Source organism: Anopheles stephensi, chromosome 2 (assembly GCF_013141755.1).
Source record: "Anopheles stephensi strain Indian chromosome 2, UCI_ANSTEP_V1.0, whole genome shotgun sequence".
Lineage (NCBI taxonomy): Eukaryota > Metazoa > Arthropoda > Insecta > Diptera > Culicidae > Anopheles > Anopheles stephensi.
The window spans coordinates 52,582,246-52,602,176 of NC_050202.1; the positions used below are offsets into that span (position 1 = coordinate 52,582,246).

At 43.5% G+C, this 19,931-nt stretch overlaps 1 protein-coding gene across 14 annotated transcripts in view; it reads right to left on the reverse strand.

Moving 5' to 3' along the window:
- LOC118502699 (polypyrimidine tract-binding protein 1) overlaps positions 1–19,931 on the reverse strand; it is a 225,159-nt gene that overhangs the window by 14,284 nt on the left and 190,944 nt on the right. For all 14 annotated transcript variants that reach the window (XR_004905065.1, XM_036035233.1, XM_036035232.1 and 11 more), the window contains 3 exons: positions 14,703–14,736; positions 2,504–2,596; positions 541–757 (listed from right to left, as the gene is read on the reverse strand). Coding sequence is in view for 13 of the 14 variants with exons in the window: in XM_036035233.1 (XP_035891126.1) it covers positions 541–757; positions 2,504–2,596; positions 14,703–14,736 (344 nt within the window). In the remaining variant the exon portion in view is untranslated. The remainder of the gene's footprint in view (positions 1–540; positions 758–2,503; positions 2,597–14,702; positions 14,737–19,931) is intronic.

Consider the following 19,931-nt stretch of genomic DNA (forward strand, 5'->3'; position numbering starts at 1 on the left):
CCTTATCCGCCGTGCTGGGAGAAAATTACTGAAGTGGATTATGCATAAAAGTGTTTCCATGTCCTTTTTTTGTAGTTGAACCTATCCCACCGCCGCGGACCACCACCATCGGAAGGAAGACGGGGAGGGACGATGGAACGATCGTTCTGGCATCAGATGGTATTTTCGTACGGGTGCTCAAATCAGACACCTTTAAAAATCTTATCCAGTGGTGTGCCGATATGCCGGGCAGTGGTGGCTAGAGTTCTAAACCCAACACCACAACTTCCCAGGGATAACATTCCCATTGGACAGGGGGAAAATAAAATCTGCGAAATGAAAGAACAATATTTGAACCGATTTCCCCGGCACCCGAACCCGGTGGCAGCAGTTGCGAATGGTTTCGCGATGCTTTGAGATTGGAGTTGGGCAGCATTAAGGGGAAAGGACTGTTCGCGAAAAATCGTCAAGCAAACTAAAGTTCATTAACACCGCTACAGAGAAAATAAAAAAAGGGATAAACGAACTTTGCCCAAAGCCGGACCCCGCTAATATACTTACGGAATGTTGCTTAAATGCAGTGTAGCAGATGGTGGATAGATGTTCTGGTAGTTTTTGCTGCCCGGTTTCTTGAACCGATGCAGCGGATTTTGTGCATAGTCGCGGGTCAGCCCGGCGTCCGGTTGCCCTTCCTTCGGCAGCTGTACCGCCTGATGTTTGCTCGGCATCACGCGGATCGTTTTGTTCCAGATACGAAGTTTATCCAAATGGGTCATAGCTGGAAGATAAAGTGGGAAAAAATGGCAATTAGTTACTGGTGTTGTACGCATTGAAGGTAGCGCGAAATTGCGTTAAATTAAAAGAAAAAAAAAGTTGAGCTTTTCATTCATTCAATTTCTGCTTCTGGGGGAGTGAACTTATTTATTTAGATTAAGCCAAAAAAAAAAACCCAGGAGTCAGAACCCTCCGGATGTAGCCGCTTTACTGCCGTGTAGAGCAAGTAATCCTTTTTCCTCCAATTTTCCACAGTACCACAAACTGGCACCCAGAAACGACGATTGGTGGTGATTTCAGCAAATTCTACCCATTTTTGCATGGTTTGTTGCTGAGAACAAATGAATTTATTCACCGCCCGGCCGACCGGATTGGGGAAAGCAAAAAGGGAAATTCTATGCCTTCTAGCGGTTTATGGAGAGAGAAAGAGAGAGAGAGAGAGAGAGAGAGAGAGAGAGAGAGCAACCAAAGGAAAAAAATGGAGCAAGGTTTGTGGTTTGATCATTCATTCGTTTTCCAGTGTTTTCGTATTTTTTCTTCACTCTATTTAATCTACCAGAAAGTGAATCGAAACAGGGAAACTGTTACGGAAAAGGAAGGCAACAAAACATATCCGGAAAAACAGAACCTGCTATCCTCAGCATATCCTCCAGGGTAAGCAGAGTATGGAAATATTTCGGACCAAAAACCAACTCTCTTGTGGAGCGAGGTGAATGTAAACATTTTTACCAATTATTATTTGATATGTAAACGACGCGATGCAGCTGCGGGAAAAAAAGTGCGGATGCTGCTCGCCGACAAAGTACAACGAACAGTAGTAAAAAAAATGGGAGAAAAAAACTTCACAACAAGGACCACAACTCGCCGTGGATATGCGTATATACGCATCCAACACGCGTTTTGCCGTTCGGTTACGAGTATTAACGAGATCGATAAATACATTGGTGTGAATTTAAAAAAAAACCACCGTCCCACAGGCAACAGGGAAATCCAACCCAAAACCCCATCGATAACGTGCGCGACCGGTTCCGCGAGCATCCGATGGCTGGGCCGGTGCATTTTGTTACGAGTTTGCACTTTCTCACCACCAGAAGGTAATGTGAGAGAGCAAAAAATACAATCCAAAATATTTTGTAAGGGTAAAAACTTTTTCCCCTTCTCGCCCCAAATTATCTTCAGGTTGGATGGTGAAGGTATTTTTTCTCTCTATTTTTGTGCACGCTTTTCAATTGTACATTCCTTTTCCCGGTTTTGCTAGCTGCCGTGCTGCCGGCGGAAATGTGACTATCATCATTTTTATTTTTCCCGTCTTATGCCGGTCGCCGGTTTCCACCATGCCATTCCAGCCATGGATTATTTATTTACAGTGAGATTTATTGCGTGTAAGCTAGTCAAATAAAGCAACATGCACTCGGTGCATTTTTAAACACCACTTTTACCTGTCCGCGGTAGCGCATTCGAGATCGAGTTTTGGAATCCCCCCGAGTGGTGGGTAAACACGAGAGAGAAAGTGAGCGAGAGAGATAAACAAATGGCTGCAGTAAGGAAAATGAAAAATAGTTCTCCCTCGACAGGAATACATGAGCAGCCAGCCCTCCCTAATGAACTCTCGGCGGCAGAATTTGGCAGTGAATGAAAATGCCATTATGAATTCTGTTTCGTGTATTTGTGTGTAAAAAATAAATTAATGTATTATGACAATTTGTAAGAAGATTTCTTGTGAGCTGTGTTGAAGCCTTTTCGAACTTACCCAAATACGCCTGGTAGGGTTCAGCCATCTGAATCAATGCTGAATCTTTCTTGTTGTACAGGATCTTTACACGCTGTACATCACCATACACTCCTGCAATGAAGAAACGAAAATAGTGTGAAGAAAAAAAAGGGAAAAAGCCATTAGAGTGATGCGAAACACAATTTGCTGTCTGCGTAAGTAAAGGTTGTGTGTAGTAACGGAGAACAATGTCGGAATAGTGCAAAACACAGAGTCGGATGCTATCTTTCTTATCAGTTGCCTGACACACCTGATAAATCTGCGACGATTTGCGTCCGGGGGAGGATTCAAATGTTATGGTTCAGTTTTTTTACTTGGAGAGGATTCGATTTTCCATTGACATGGTTTTTCTTGTTCATATTTGCCATAATGATGCATTCATTTTGTTCTTGACGAGTATTGAATTATTTGTTAACGCTTTAAAATTGATGAATCTTTTTATGAAGCTTAATTTAGACTATGACACTGATGCATTTTAAAATACTGGTTCACACTAGTCAGAAACCGGGCGTAATTGTCACAGGAAAACTTTATCGGCAAGAAATAATAGGATTTAGCCTAACGCTGCATAAGAAACGACCACAATACCAGCTAATACATGACACCGCTTGAGCCACATAGCTTCACAAATAAAAACCTTCCTGAAAAAAAATATAATTTATTTCAATTCAACGGACTATGAGAGGCCAGGCCGTTCTTTATGAATAAAAAAATGAACCATGAAAGGCCCCTTAAACTAGATTTCAGAATACAAAAATGTTAACCTCTGTCTCACTACATTAATATTTAGTAGGACGCACAGGTTCGTCCGGTTCAAAACGATCACAAATGGCATTGGACTCACGACATAATAAAAACAAGATCGGAGGAACCAAATCCGGTCTGACGCCGGTGAGACAAAGTAGATAAAGAAATAGCAGTGAGAGGTCTAAAAGTCAAGAAGTTCTGCGACAAACATTTTGCGTGTGAAGCGCTACATTGTCCGGCGTAATCCAACGGCACACTCCAATATCGGAGCACAAAACCGGGGGAGATTGCGCTGGATAGACTCTAGACGCTTATTTTACAGACATTGCTTAAAAAAATGCTTGTCTCATTGACTGCTATGAAAGCCGGATAGTTCCTTAAACATCAGATAACAAAAACCTTCAAAGGTGGCAAAAATTCATATTAAATTATGACAAATATTTTGAAAGACTTAAAAAAATCAAATAAAAGGTAAAAACAGTTAAAACGCAGTTATTACCCTTACATAAAAACAGTAGCTTTGTTAGATTGTAATAATATAATGTTAAGCATCCATATAAAAATAAATATTATTGTAGGGTTGGTTCATTTCTTTAAAGATTGCTGAAGAAAAGCTCACAAGCTTACTCACACCACCACGTGTGAACAGCAATTTCACCTATCAACCAATAAACACGTCGTCTCGGAAGTGCATCCACTGCTAACTTCCGATGGCGTGCCGATGCACATTCAAGCGGTGATAAAAGTTTTCCTTTTCACACTTGTACCCACAAACAAACACACCCACACACACACACACACACACACACACACATCCAAACTCGATGACAATGTGTCGTGCGGACAAACAATCATGCTTGGGAAAAATCCACCACCTAACACTGCTGCAGCGTGTGTGCACCTGCATCGAAGCTACTCGACTAACCAAGAATTGGAAGCATTTTTCATGTGATCAAAAGTGCCATGGCAGGTTGGAAGCGCTGGAAAAGTCTCGGCGGCCACACACGTTCCACGACGACAACGGAGTCACCCAACGGAAGTAACCTGTTAGCATTTTAAATCCTTTCGAGTTCGTCCTTCCGGTGCCGGGACCGTTCGATTGAGGAAAAATCGTTCAGCCATCGAACCAGAATGGGGTGCTGGGCGAACACCGTACCTATAAGCACTGCTGCCTTCTTTGGTTCCCTTGAGTACACACATATGCTTGCTGTTTGCCCTTTGGTGCTGGTGCCCGTGGAGTCTCGCAGGAAAAACTCCACTTACGGGCAACGATGTATGCTGTCGTCATCGTGCATTTTGGTTGAGTCAGCCAGCCGTTCCCTATTGTCCGCTCGATAGCTGAGTATGGGATGGCGGGTAGGTCGTTGATGCAGGATAAAGCAGAATATACCAAAAACCCAGCCCAAGGATTCTGCGACACAGAAACACAGCGGGGTGAGAGCTTGGCGGTCGGAAAGCATCGTTAAAATCTGGTTCCGTTCTTATTCCATCCACGGGGTTTTTGCTAGAGCTGAAGAAGGTTGGAATCCATGTGGCAAGAGCATTGTGGTAGCAACCTCCCGCCAATAAGCAAAACGGAGGCCACCACACCGTCACACCCTGCCAGTTTCTTGCAGATATTTTTATTGCTATTGCCATATTACATTTATTATTATCGTTTTGCCCATCCTCTTTGTGTGAGTGTGCCTGTGGGTGCTAGCTTATGCTTCCCATTTTTTTTCCCTTCACAAAGACGACAGCGACATGGGTTGGGCGAAGAAAAAAAAAAACGAGATCGTACCGAGATCGCACAGCAACCGATTCGAACGGATTGAAAGTAAAAACCTTTATCTTCGCCACTTCTAGCTTTATTGTGGAGCGAAGAAGAACAACACGCAAAGCAAAAGCATTTTTGAAAAGAACTGAAAGGTGTCCACCCATGCCCCACCCTCGTTTCGTTTAGTGAAACGCGTTTTTTTTCTTTTCTTCAACAAAACAAACACAGACACCCCACATCACGGCTCCCGTGATCGTCCTTTTCGAGGAGAAAAAAAAACGCCAGCAAAGAATTACAAAAGCGCCCCGTGAAAGCGGGATCAGTGCTTTCCACAAAAGGAGAGCGAGTGGAGCTAAAAAAAGGAGAAATATGTTGATAAAAGGATTGAGAATCAATAATTTACAAAACTGGATTTTTGCTTTTCTTTCCATCCTCACTCCTCGTCTACCAAAGTGGACGAGGGAGAGGAAGAAACATGAGGACAGGACCGAACTAAAACCCTCCTGTGATGTATGCTGGTCGATTTTATCGGAAAATGGTGAAACGCTCTTTAGGTGCAGATGCGTGTGTGTGTGAGTGTGTAGCAAAAGAAAATCTTGTCAGTCGTCGATGGCAGCGGGGTTCAAGGCCTCATGGTTTGAGCGTTCGACACAAAAAAGGGACAATTTTAATAAGATTAAGAGTTCAAGCGACTGTCCGTGCACAAGCTGGAAGTGTATTTTTTGTGTTTATTTTTGACATAGTCTCGAGTTTTTTTTTGTCATAGCCGGACCATTCGTTAAGGTTTCAGTTTTTACGTTGACACCTTCAATTATCTGGTGCAGGATGGTTTGAGTTATGAGATGTTTTGAAGTGCAGACAGGAGCTTATAACTGTTACTGTCATGAAGGGAGTAAAAGAGAAATGTTAGAGAACTTCACAGGAAACATGCTTCAAAAATTCATTTGAGAACAAGGAGACAAAATTATTCTGTAGTTGTTTTTAATCCAATTTAATAGAATAATAATTATTAAAATGTATATTTTAGAAAATTCATGAAGGCGCCTAGTATCTGTTGAAAGTTGTCACGAAAAAATTTCACACACTTGCAACATTATAAAATAACAAATATGCGAAACATTTAGATATCTGAGTACAAATACATATCGATCACACCCTGTCAAAATCGTTTTAATCAGTAATTTACGTCAATTTTCTTGAATCGAACTGTAATAATTTGGCACGATTTTTTTTATTTTTGATTAGGACGATGACTAGTCTTGCCTGACAGTTTTCAAGGAACGCAAACAATATTCGCAAGACGCTTAAGAGCTGCAAAATGCCAAACCACTTACAAAATGAGTCTTAAGCCTTAACTCATCATAGACCAAAACGTCCATCAATGGAAGCGCCTGGTAGCTCATATTAGCTATCATAGATCCAACTTCTTTTAAAATTGTGAGTCATGCAAAAGGTCAATGAAGGATTAACATATAATTTTTAAAATAATTTTTACTGCTAACGGCTAGCTTTCAAATAAACGTTTTCAATATTGTAATAATTGCATGTAAAAATTGTAAATCAATGGAGGCGCCTAGTAGCTCATAAAGCTTTCATCGATCGATTTGCATCATGTTTATGATAAAATATTAATCACATAAAAATCAATTCAACAGCAATTTCCCTTTCATAATGCTGTTTGAAAAGTTAAGCCAAATAAGTAGGCAAAATAAAACAACAAACCCCATCAAAATTTTAAATATCCAACAACCAATGCGCAACACATCACAAACGAATGATACATCGGGCAGTTAAACCATAAGCGGCGACTACACTATACAACTCAAAATAAGAGACTTCTTTTATACGGCAAATCCAGGGAAAATTAAACCATTCAACGTCCGTACAAAAGGAGCATCACCACCAACCCAAAGTTTTCCCATATTCGGCTTGAGGGGTCCCCCCCCCCCCACCCAGCCGGAGCTTACAGTGGGACAGCAAAACGAATGAAAGGCAGAACCATTTTCATTAAATGCACCACTGCCCTACGTGCAACGCTTCAATCCCGACCTTTACCAGCGCCCGGTACGAGCCGAAAAACGCTTTATCCTTAAGCTTTAGTCCAGTGCACGATGGACGGGTGGGCGAACGCTGCGCCCATGTTCACAATTTCGGGGGATGTGCATAAAATTTAAATACGCTCCCGAACGAACACCAAGCGAAACTTTCCCTCCGGCAAGAATCCTATCCATCAAAATCGTTCAGCAGCTTGAGCCGGCGACTGTTACTTGCGGGGAGAGAGCGTACTGTTTACGGTGTACTGTGTAGCAGAAAAAGATTTGTTACAACCATTTTCCACCATCGCCGGGTACCGCTTTTTTGCTGGACAGGATGCCAGCTTGCCAACATTCCTGCACCTGCCACATTGCCTCCCCGACCACCTATCGGCAGCGGTGAACTATCTTTCAATCGAAAATCTCAATAATCCTACCGCGACCGCACACAACATACACAAGCATACGCGCGCGCGGAAAAGGTTTTGCCTGACCGTGGGGAGGAGGTTCACCTTTCTCTCATGCGATGAATGGTAATGCTTGATGCAACATGGGAAATGGTGTGTGTGTGTGTGTGTGTGCATACGAAGCGAGGAAAAAATCGTTTTCCGTTGGCAAAAGATTCGAAGGCAGATCGTGGCCAATATGTGCGCACCTGAGAGTGGTGTGCATATATCGGTCTCGCGAGCCACCAACGTCGGAGTCCTGTGATGGAGTGTGCTCCGGTGCCACATGTGCATCATGTGCAGTGAAACGTGCAAATTTATATAAATTGATTCGATTCCCGAGTCCCGATACAAAAATGGCTCCCCGGTTCGCGGGTGTGTCTGCCGTCTGCCTGGGAACGGAAGGATCGTTTATAAGCACCTGAGCATAGTTTTGGATCGTGGAAGTGGAACAGTTTCACTTCACCTTTGTGTGCACTACTCCCAGTTCCCATTAGAGGCTTAACCCTTCACAGGAACGGTAATGTTTGTGCAGTGCTTAGGATCTTTTGTAGAAATTTGTATTTCTATGTCATAGGGCATGTTTTAGGTGGAAATGTTTCAGCTCTTTTAACAGCTTTGTTGGTGTATTGAATGTTCCGATAGAGTTTTGCTAAAATATTTTAGATGAAGTGTAACTATACAGGGTAATTGTAAAGTTTTTCAATCAAATTTGATATTTTTTATTTTAAAAATAATCTAGTGAGTTTGAAAGACATGAACATTTTACAGAAAAAACTTCACAAAGTCTACAATTAAATAAATCTTTATAAAAGCTTTAACAAATGCATGATCTTTAAGTCCCGCATTTGCATTATATATCTCCGAACGATCACCGCAGGAAAAGAATTTCCCTGCCTTTTGTAGCGCAATTCTCTCGTATTGAGATTCACCAGGCAAAACGATTCGCTTCTCAAAGGGTTCAATTGTCTGGCTGTATCCACAAATCCTTCAACAAAACCAGCCTGGTATGGAAAAGGATTGTGATGTGGGGTGGCGGCTGGCGGTTTGCTAGTGGTTGATTTTATTTATTTTTCCACACAGTCACACAGAATGGAATCGATGCTGCACACACCCTCCAACCACACACACACACCAGCGCCAAACACAAATACGCACACATACACAGATCTGTGTTCCTTTTATCCATCGAAACAAATTAAGATTAACTAGGCTACCGCCATCGTCCTCGGGATTGGGACAGGCGGACGGGGCGGCGCAGGAAAGATTAGACCGTGAGATTGAATAGGTTCTATGAATGATTTATGAAGTGATGGTATGACACAGTGACGGTTCTCGCTAGCAGGAAAATCCGTGCGGGCCGGCCCATGACGGTGGTGCTACGGGAATTACGCACGCTCGCTCGGCGGCGGCTACCGGCAACAAAGCTCTCGTTCCCTCTCTCTCTCTAGCCATTTTCTGTTCCAGTTTGGTGCCAAAACGCGTGCGGGTAATTAGAAAAGGCGACGGTTCATGAACGAACAACAGTGAGGACAGTGGGTTGGTACCACGGGCACACACACACACACACACACAGCTCGGTGCCAACAACGAAATTGGCTAGGGATTGGTTTAGGGGTGAATCTTCAGACGGACGGAGAGGATTTTGGCAATTGGTGTGGGATGGAGCGCACACTGGCACAAGTAATTCTTACCAACCAAAACCCCTCCTTCTTCGCCTTTACCATCTTCCCCTCCTTTGTTGTGGTTTCGGTGCCCGCGCAAAGGGACAAAAGGTAAGAAGAAGGATTAATTTGTTTCGGAGGTCGTTTTCCTGTTGGGGCAAACACACGACAGAGTTTGCCCGACCGGGAAATCAGGAAAAAGGGCTCGAGCCCAGCAAAACGCAAAGGGTTCAAAGGGTGGGGGGGGGGGGAAATCTGCGAGTTTGTTCCGGTGAACTGAAATCGAAATTACGCCTCACGAAGCACAAATGGCGTTGGCGCAAAGGTACGGTGTGCTAGGTGCGTGGGATAGGCTTTTTCCTTTCCTGCCTTTGCTCGCCTCTGTCTTGCTGTCTGCCTGCTGGCGGCGGCCTTGATTTTCTTTGGTGGCTTTACTAGGTAATTAGCTAAAAGAAATGCTCTTGCTTTGCTGTTTTCCACCATTCTGCTGCTAGCTGCTTGTTTGGTTGGCCTATTTTTCGCCACCAACAGGCTCATCTCGCCGCCCCAGCAGGATTCAGGGGACTGTCAGTAAGAATGGGAATTACCGTTGCAAATGGGTGAAAGCAGCGTTGGAAAACTCTGAAGCCAACAGGTGTATATGAGACTGGATGGCATGTCTAGTGCTTCAGGAGAATGGTCAGAAAGATTCTGATACACTATTATTTGTGAAAAACTTATCATTTTGAAAATTAAATGGAAGGATTTTTAGGGAATTAAATTTTTGGATGAGGCAGATTAAAGATTGAAATTTATAAGCGACTCTTTAAAGAAGGATCTTCCAATTCCAATCATGCAATCGACAAAATGTTCAATCTAGCTTTAAAGTAGCACTTTACTTAAGTAAAGCATAACTAACTTTAAATACTTCTAGTTGAAGGTATTTAAACCCTAATTTAGAAGGAAAAGCATAGTCGAGCACAAGACAATGCAAGTGCATTTGGCAAGCTTCCTTTTCCATCGCTTCTCCATCCATTCCAACCAACAACTTCGTCAGTTACGGTTTATTGTAGGATTTGCTTCCATTTTTTTCCATCGGTATGGATTCACTTGGCAGACAGGATTAAAGTCACACCATAAGACGAACTGCATTTCGCTTCGAAACGAGTACAAATCGAGCACCTACTTCACGAATAAAATTGTTTCCAATCGGGAAATATGATGATACCTTTCTGTCTAACGATGTTCCAAAAGCTTTTCTTGATTGAGTTTCAGGAAGGATAGCGAACAACAAGCGTTTCTTTAATCCTACCCTAGTTTGTAACGTTCGCATGTGATCGTTTAATTTGTTTTCACAGCCACAGCAGAATGGCGAGCATATCGTCTCGTAATTGCTGTTGTTGCCGGTTTTTGTACTCTAACACTCAACGCGCAATATTTCTCCACTTGAGATTAACGTCACCCGTCTGTGTCCGTCGTCTTTTCCGCGTAGAACGACGGCTAACGACGATGAAAAGAAATTTGTTACATTTTCCAGGCTCGAAAAAATATCATCATCACGATCATGAAGAAACCGGGACAAACCGGACCCGGCATCATTACACCACAACGTTTTTGGGGCCTGTCGTTCCCGTCTTGGCTAACGCGTTTCGTAAGGAACGTGGCTCTTGCGGGTCGTTTCGTACATAACGAGCGCAGTACATTCAACAAGGAATCCATCCCACCCAACAGGCTGGTCGCGAACAAGTCGCTTTTTTAAATATACTTCCACGAAGCAGCAAAAGCAAAAAAAAAGTGGAGGAAAAAATACATCTCATTCTTTTGGCCTGCATTCCGTCGGTTTTTGCATCGGCATTTTGTTGGGTTGAGGTCGATATTTTTGTTTCCCTTCTCCCCATTTTCCTTCTGTACATGTTTACATTTTTCATGCTGTAAGGATGGTCGTCGGGTTGAATAGTCGGGCACTTGAAAGTGATGACATGGCAGTGTCACCAATTGACTATGGCGGGCGGGCCACATTTTTCCGCCTCGTCATGCTGTATCTTCGTTTATTTGGGTTTCTTTTTTTATTACTATGTTTCAACTACATTTGGGTAGCCTTTTTTGGGGCTCGGCTTTTGCTTGAGTCCCTCAAAGGAAAAAGTTGGTAGCAGACGGCTTACGAGCAAGCATTTGTATGTACAATACTCGAATGTAGTCTGGAACAGATCGATCCTGGGATATTCTTCTTTTTTCCAAATCTAGACTGAAGACTTTGAGGAACTTTATAAATGAGTCAATGTTATGGAAACTTTTTCATCTAATTAATCTCAATTTTAAACCCACTCTGCAATGAAATTAATATCAGAATTTTGGCAAATGAAATAAATAAGATTATTTCATCTTACGTAGACCGAAACAAAGACCCGGGTCGAATAAAGTTTTACTTTCAGCTAAATTTGAAGCCCAAGGTAGTTCCCGGACCCAAACTTCGTGTCAGCATTGCTCAAGCCGTAGCAATCGATAAGACAACCAATACCGCTGTGGGAGAACCAATATTGCAAAAACTTCTGCTCACCCAAACAGCATACACAGAGCACTTGCAGCTGTCTTAAGATGAAAGTTTGCTGGGCAAAGTTTTCCCTTGACGGGGCAAGAAGGCACCACTGGCCAGAAGAAAGTGGCTTTTCCTGTAAAGTCACTCAAAAGTCCCTAGCGCCGGTGCGCCAACTGCACGATCGTGCTCGCAACGAATGCAGCCACAGGACACATCGACCAAAGTTTGCATAATTGGGAAGATTTTGAATATATTAATTTCCAAACACAGTACAAACAGGACATGCGTGGCCGAGAGATGGATGAAAACTTTTACCTGTGTTCCCAACTCGAAAGACGACACACACACACACACACACACCTTAGGTTCTTAGACGATTGATCTCGAACTTTCCGGTGTTCAGCTGAAAAGCTGTTTCAACTTAAACTTCACAGTCGTCGTGCTCGCAGCTCGCACCGTCTGCAGATGCACCGGATCGATGTCGCAAATGTGCCGAGAGATGTGCAGAGAGAGTTGAAGTGCAAGATGCCGCCCAAAGAAAAAGATATGAAATTGTTATCCCTAAGAAAACGGTGGTCTTGGGATGGGATGAGGGTGTGCGCAATCAATTCGAAAGCAATTCTCATTTGTCTGTCCTCGTTAGCGTTTGCAGCCGGTTTTTTTTCCCCATGACTACGAGATGCATCAGTTCGAACAGATTGAACGTATTTTGCCGCCGCTTTGCTCAGCAGAGAAAACATGGCTCATACCAGCCCAGGTGAACCAAGGAATCACAGCAGGAAGAAACCTCACCTCGAATCTGCTAATCTTTATTCCTTTACGTTTCTTGACAAATAGATATGCGGAAGCTTTGGGGCTGTGTGTGTGCACGTTAAGGAAGACTCTTCAGCTTAAGGTGAAGTTACAGAAGACGTCCCAGTAAGAAGGCAGCACCGAAGCAACTTGGGAAAAGAAGTAATATTCCATTTTCGTTACGTCCAAATTCAATTTCCCCAACCGACAATGGTGCGGGCGAAAGGATTCGGAAAACGGATCGGATTCGATGGTTTAAAAGCATCCCTACCTGTGATCGGGAGTTGGATTTTTTTTTTTTTGAGGAAGTTCTCTTGGGATAAGGAGGACGTATCGTTTCGTCCAACTATCGCGTGTTGTAAGGATTGCGAGGAATTGGATTTTTTTCCTTTGCATGTCCGTATGTGTGTGCGTGTGGGTAAAACTACACCCAAGAGTCTTTTAACCCTTCGCGTGAGGTCATACGGAGCACAAACAACAGGTGCCTTCTACCCAGAAATATGATCGTTATTCTGCTGCATGATACGAGCTAGAGCAAGCTTTCAATCGCGCTTTGTAGATTTAACAGCGGAAGAAACCCAACTGAAAATAAAGTGAAAATCGTCCCCAAATTCCCTCCGGACGGGAAAGAAACCCGCACACGTAACCGAAACCTTAATGACAGACTACGGCAGACAGCGCAGGCCTGGTTGCTTCAGCTAACGGCAGGAGGAAAGTAAAGCAAAAACCGAAAGGCATCCCCGTTGATAATAAAGGAGCGCCCCACTAGATGTCACACGCTAACGAGTCGTTTCCTGTTGAGTCGTATGCCCTCCTGCCTGGGCATAGCCCAGTTTTTGACTCGTATGGTTTCCTGGCGCTTCCTGAACCGGAACAGCACGCTGCACATTTTTACAAAAAAAGGAAAATGAAAGGAAAGGATTCGTGAAATATTTGTCCTTCAGCAAGCAGGAGACGGCTGAACGGGACGGCAACGAACATGGCAGCGTGAGAGGATTGGTTGGCTTTTTTCTCTGGAGCATTTCTTCGATACTGTTGCTGTCACCGTTGCGGTTGAGAACGGTGGGTTTTCCACCCGGGCAGGAAAATCATAAAAACCACAGGCTAGAGCTGCTGCTGGTTCGGGGTAAGGATGAAGAAAGATCTCCATCGCTAAATTTGACAAGCAACTGACAGCGCTTATGTTGGCGCGATGGGAAAATGGGATGCACGGTTTTACAGCGAGAAGAAGCCCCCGGTGTGCTACGGTACGGCTCCGGGTGTGAAACCGATTATGAGCGAATGCGGCGGGGAAAGGTTATGGGTGCCGGTTTCGGTCACACCGGAGAACCCAGGCGGATCATTCGGCGCGCTGCACCGCATTTGACACCACGTTTTGGGATTTTGAGGACGATAAAAGTTTCGGCTTCTTGCGGTGTCAGTTGAAGCAGGTGGAATGGTTTCGGTTTCGATATGCGAGCCCAGACGAAGATGAAGGACAACAAAGTGAAGTTTAAAGTGAAACAAATAGAAAACACACACACACACGCAAATGTCTACATTATAAAAAATGGCCGACGAATGGGGCGATGAACGCGAATGAAAAGTGGCTTTTTGCGATGAAACGAATAAAGACTTTAACTTTTCGGAGCCAATCGTCACAATGCTCGCTGTTATAAGAATATTTTCATCTCCATTTTCGGACAGCTGTCGGGGAAAGATGTGTGATAGAGAAAAAAAAAAAGGTGGATATGCGCCGTACTTTTCGACTTAAGCTATCGCTGTGAGTGAAATGGGGATGCAACCAAACTCGCACGAGCGAAAGCATCCTTGGCCCGCGTACGAATGCTTTGAAATCGAAAGTTTTGAAATTCACGCACACTCACACAGAACGAATAAAACAAACAAACTAAACAAAAGCGATAAACCACAACTGGAAACGCAGTGGAAAGTAGTTTGTAAGTAGAAACTTTGGTTACAGATAAATAAACAACAATAAGAAAATGAGAAAATGAACAAAGATAAATAAACAAAAAACATATAATCAATAAGGAAAAAGAGTTGGTTTGGGCAAATTATGGCAAAACATGAACATAAAAATTGGTAACACATGTCTTTGTAGCTGGACAGGGGTGGGTGGAAAAAGGTGGTCGTGTGAGGGAGTTTGTATGTAAGTGTATGTGTCTGAATGTGTTTTGTCTTCGCTTGGAGCTAGTAGGTGTAGTGTTTAATGTGTGCGGACATACCAAAGAGGGTAAAGAGAGCATCAGGCGTGACCATCTACAGAAGAGAAGAAAAATAGAGAAAAATTCAGTTAGCAGATGAGAAATATTTCTTTCAAATGGTATTCGATTGCTGTTTGCTGTGGGCTGGAGAGAGAGGGAGAGAGCGGGAAAGGGAGACAGAAGTAGGAATGGGAAAACAGTTATCAAACGATCTTGTCTCGGTTGATCAGTGTCCATTTCACCTAAGTGAAATAGTGCGAAATACGCATTTTTGTTTAGGGTGAAGCGTGGATTTGATTAGGGAAAAATGAAAATGGAATGGAATGATGCAGGAATTCGGTGTTGGAATCAGGAAAAAAAACGTAAAAAGAGGAAACGAAAAAGAGAAGCGTAGAGATGGATGAGAAACCTGTCAAAGTAACGATCACAGAGCATAGGAAAGATTTTGGTTAGATGAACAAATAGATAGAAACACGATACGAAAGATAGAGACCATACAGATAGAGACACACAGAACGATAATACATAGTGCTAAATATGTAGTAAACACGAACACACACACACACATAAGCAGTGAGGTAAAAATAGTTATAGAAGTGTGATGTTAATATAGTAGATTGATGTTCTGGAACAGTAAGCAAAACGAAAAGAAAAAAACACTCGCACAAATATATCACACACACAAAGCGTATTGAATAACAAATGTTTACAAAACAAAGCAAACAAATAGAACCAAATCGCTTACAAAACAAAGCACCGGTAAAAGAACCCATCAGATAACACACAAAACTAATGGCAGAACAAAACTAAACAAATGCCAGAAAAAAGTAACTCTTTTTATGATAGAAGTGATGAAGAGCTTCGTACGCTTTGAACAACTGCACACACCGACTGACTTCGTTCGTTGAAGTAATACAAGACCGCTGTACAGTGCAGTCAGTACTGTATCCACATTTGCACTAAAATACCAAAGCCGAAGAAAACAAAGAAAAACGAATTGAACGAGCGGATATCGCGTTACCGTCGAGCGCACCCGAACACCGAACGACACAAGAAAAGGGGCTGGAGAGCATAACGAGCATCATCGACACCACAGCACACCGGCAAAAAAAAAAACAAAAAGGCGTAAGGCGACTCTCGCCTCGAGCAGCGAGCGAGGACTGTAAATTTAATGAATTTTTAAACGGGCAAAAATGAGCGACAATAATGAAGAGGAAAAGCTAATGGACGTTATCTGCTCGTTTTTTTCCCCTTTAGGATGGGAATTGCATTCCGGGAAGACACTCTCGCACCACCTGTCGGGGTGCGCCACGTGCACACAAAACGGGAGGATAAACGTAATAAAAATAAACGATAATGAGTCACGAAGAAGTGAAAGTGCACCAATCTTCACCATCGCGTGGAGAGCAGTGTGGGGACGAAGAATAAATTGCCGTTAGCAGAATCAATGCTGGGAGGGGAGAGGACCTGGATGACCGGGGGTGGATTAGTTTCCCGTGTCCTATCGCCTTGTCAACGTTCGCAGCTCAGCTCTCGATGACGATAAGCGCACCGTAAGCACACCGTATCACCGTCTCCCCGGTTAGACGATAAGATCGTAATGGCTGGAAGGACTCGGGATAGAAGGGATGGAACAAACTGCAACTTGCGAGGACATACTGAAATGACTAACGACACCGAACGACATGAACGAGACAAAAAAGCGTTACTAACAACCAAGGACCAACCAGGAATAGACAAAAGATGGAAAGCAAAGAAATTTGTGTCATCTTTCTATTCCACTAGTAAAACACGCTCCGAGAGGAGACACCGAATTCGCCGCCGGGGTGAACGATACAACACGGACAGCAACAAATGGCTGCATAATAGCACAGCCCTCCTCGGGCCTTTGTTTTGTGACGATTTTATGTACAAGAGACCGAATCGCCTCGCCCCTGTTTTGGCTACCCCAAATCCGTGCGAGAAGAATGCAGTTGGAGAAGTCGTGCGAACGGACGCCTCGGTCCGTATCACGAACTGTGTGTGATATATACGAAATCTGTATGCAATTCTATTGCCAACCCCCTCCCCGCGTCCCAGTGGCGGCGTGGGGTAACATAAAATTGTCATTTCGTAATGATGCTTATTTGAAGAAAAAAACCTGTAAACACCTACGGAAACATTACAGGAGAAGCGTGAAGATCGGAAGAGAGATAGTGTATGCAAAGGTGCCATTTAAGTAGGAGAAAATTACAGAGAATTACAGAGTGAGTGAGAAGAAGTGGAGGGGGTAGAAGACAGATGAAGGGGGTGGTGGGGAGAAGGGAGAATTCGACAAACAAAATCGGAAACAATTCGGTCTTGGGTTCTTCAATAGCGTTTTTTTGGGCGATTTCTTCGAGAGTGGAATGAAGTCCAATTTCTCAGAGCCTTTATGGTCTAACCATACAGCCTGTTTTGGGGATGAAGTATGAATTTTAATCTTGGTTTCAAAAGCCTTATTCTGTTAAGCATCATCAAATAGACCAAATACGATGGAAAGCATGTATCCAAAACTTTGCGCCAAAGTATGGATAAAAAAAAAGTTCCATGTTTTTCTCAGGTTAAAGACCTCCGAGATAATGTCGGCCATATAGCCCGCATGATACAACGTGGTTGGATGGACAGACTTTCTTTATGTGGTAATGGTTCGGGTGGGATTCGAACCACTATTTCGTCTCTATAACAGGACCGCAAATAATATTCATAATGTTGGTTCAAACTTGCGCTGCTCAAATTAAACTTTAAAGTCCTCCGTTTTACATCAAATCACTCGGTCGGCGAAGGCGAGCAAGTAGCGCACCACACCAAACGCGGAACACGCAAATGCAAACAAAATCGAAAGCAAATAAACTCTCTCGTCCTTTTCCTTCGCTGTGTTTTAGTTATTATCCTTAAAACCATAAAAATGATTGCACTTCGCGGCTGAATTCTCATCATTCTTTTAGCCACCGTCGCCTCACGGCACGTGGACACAGACACAGCCAGAGTCGATTTTCTCGAGTCCAGAGGAGCACGAAAAGCAAGCAACAGCCGGCAGACAAGCAACTTGTGGCTTCTGCTTGGAACAATATTTTATCTAACACTATAGACACACACACACTGGCTCACACCAATAGACAAACACCGAGAACCTGGTAGCAGGCAGCCTGGCTTATCGTAAAGTTCATCAACGGTTCCGACCAAACCCCAAGTTGCGGAGCAGGCAGACGAACAAACTACACCAACAGATCCGCTTTGTGGATTGGAGCATCTTAGCCAAACGTCGGCCCTTGGTGAAGTTTCATGGTGATGGTGGTTTTTTTGTGAGTCCGTTTTTCTTTAAGTTTTTTAGTGGAAAAGTTAGCTCCTTTGGAGAAGCGTGTTAAAGATGTTCGGTCGTTGTGTGCCGGAACAAATTTTCATTCCTTCCGAGGAGGAACAACAGTTTGGAAGAAAGCAAAAAAAAAACAAAACCGGCATAAAGCGTACGATGCAGACAAGTTCCGACCGAGGAAGGAACGTGTGAACTGGTCAAACGAGATTGCATTTTCAAGCTTTCGTTCGGTGCGGGCTCTCACTCAGAGACAAACTCTAGCCCGGCCCCTTTGCGGTTTGCGGACCACCAGAAAGAAGGGGGACCGTGGATCCGTTTATGTAAATCGCAATCCATAAAAGAAGATAATTTATTCCACAATAATACGACTACACACCGAGTGGTTGCGAACGTCGGCCGGACAAAAAGCCAGGGGTGAGAAAAGCAAACTTGCCTTCTGACCGTCCGAGCACCGGGTCTATAGACTGGACCGCAAAAGAACATGCTTGAGAAGCAAAAAAAAGTGAACGAGCATGTATTTGATTCGTTTTCTGCGTTTCTCCGCCTGGAGTCAGTTAAAATAGACAGTTTGCCGTAAACGAACGAGCCTCTTCAACGAGTTCAAACAAGCGCGGTGGGCCGAGTTCGGAAGGGATAGCCCGAACAATTCTGCTTTGTACCTTCGGTAGTTTACATTCGAACCTTCAACTGTGAACTAACAAAATTCTGGTGTGGGGTGGTAAATTCACTCCACAAAACAAGCATTGCTTCCTGTGCTGCTGGCTCGACAAACCCACCGACAACGTCTTCAATCTGTTGCACGAAAATTGGTGCTTCAAAGGGGAAATGTGAGGAAACCCATCCTCACAAGTCCTCCATCAAGCGAGCAAACGAGGCACCCAGTCAACAACTAGTTGCTGCTGGGCTTCTTTCTATGAGGCTTCTTTGGGCGGGACTAGGTTCATATTGTTCAAGTCGGGTGAACCGAATGGTAGTTTAAAGCGCAAGACCTTTGGCAAATAAATCACACCACAGCAAAGCCGAGGCAAACCGCGGGAGTGCTGCAATGAATCAAACCCATTCGGCAAGCAGCGATGGGTACATTTATTACAGCAAATGTACACGGTGAGTGTGTCTGTTTGGTGGGAACACATAATTTTATTGCTTAAAAGTGGAAATGGAAATAAAATCCAGCATAGATTTGTGCGCTAATCTTTTAAGTATGTTTTCTTTCCTAATGTGACGTTTTTATGGCTATTCTGAACTACTCGTTTGCTGCTATTTAAACCAATTGTTGCATCGTTTGATCCCGATAACGTTTATTTCATATGGCTTCCCGAAAAAAAAGGAAGTGGTTTTAATACCATTCCTTATCATCTCGCTTTTGAACATGGAGGCGCCTGGTGGTTTGTTGTGACGAGCAGGTAATCATAATAAAGTGAAAATTAATTCACCCGTTTTTTTGCGCGTCTCCTTTCGTAGCTCAGGTTTTAGTGCATTCCTAAGTACGGTGGATAGTCTTGAAAAATATAGCGAAGGAAAACAGAATGACAAACGTTATTGCTCTCACGACACGTTAAAATCGCACTGTAGTCGCAAGACGGATGGTCATTGATGGTGTGGTGTGGAAAGATGGATGGCGGACAGAGAGACAGAGAGAGAGAGAGAGAGAGTGGAGAAAGACGGACAGAAATTAAATCTTCATGGCGAGGATGGTATGACAGCGATGGGCAGGTGAAGAGAACGAGAGGTGTTTAATAACAGAATCATTCAGCACGACACTGGCACAGAACGAACTGGGGGAAAAAGGGTTTCTTTGTCAAGATCACAGAGAGACGGACAGCTTGGGGAGAAAGATGAAACTAATAATGCGAAACTAAAATAACACACGAGAAGACCAAAGGAAACAAAACAAAAAACAGACTGCAAAAGGATAT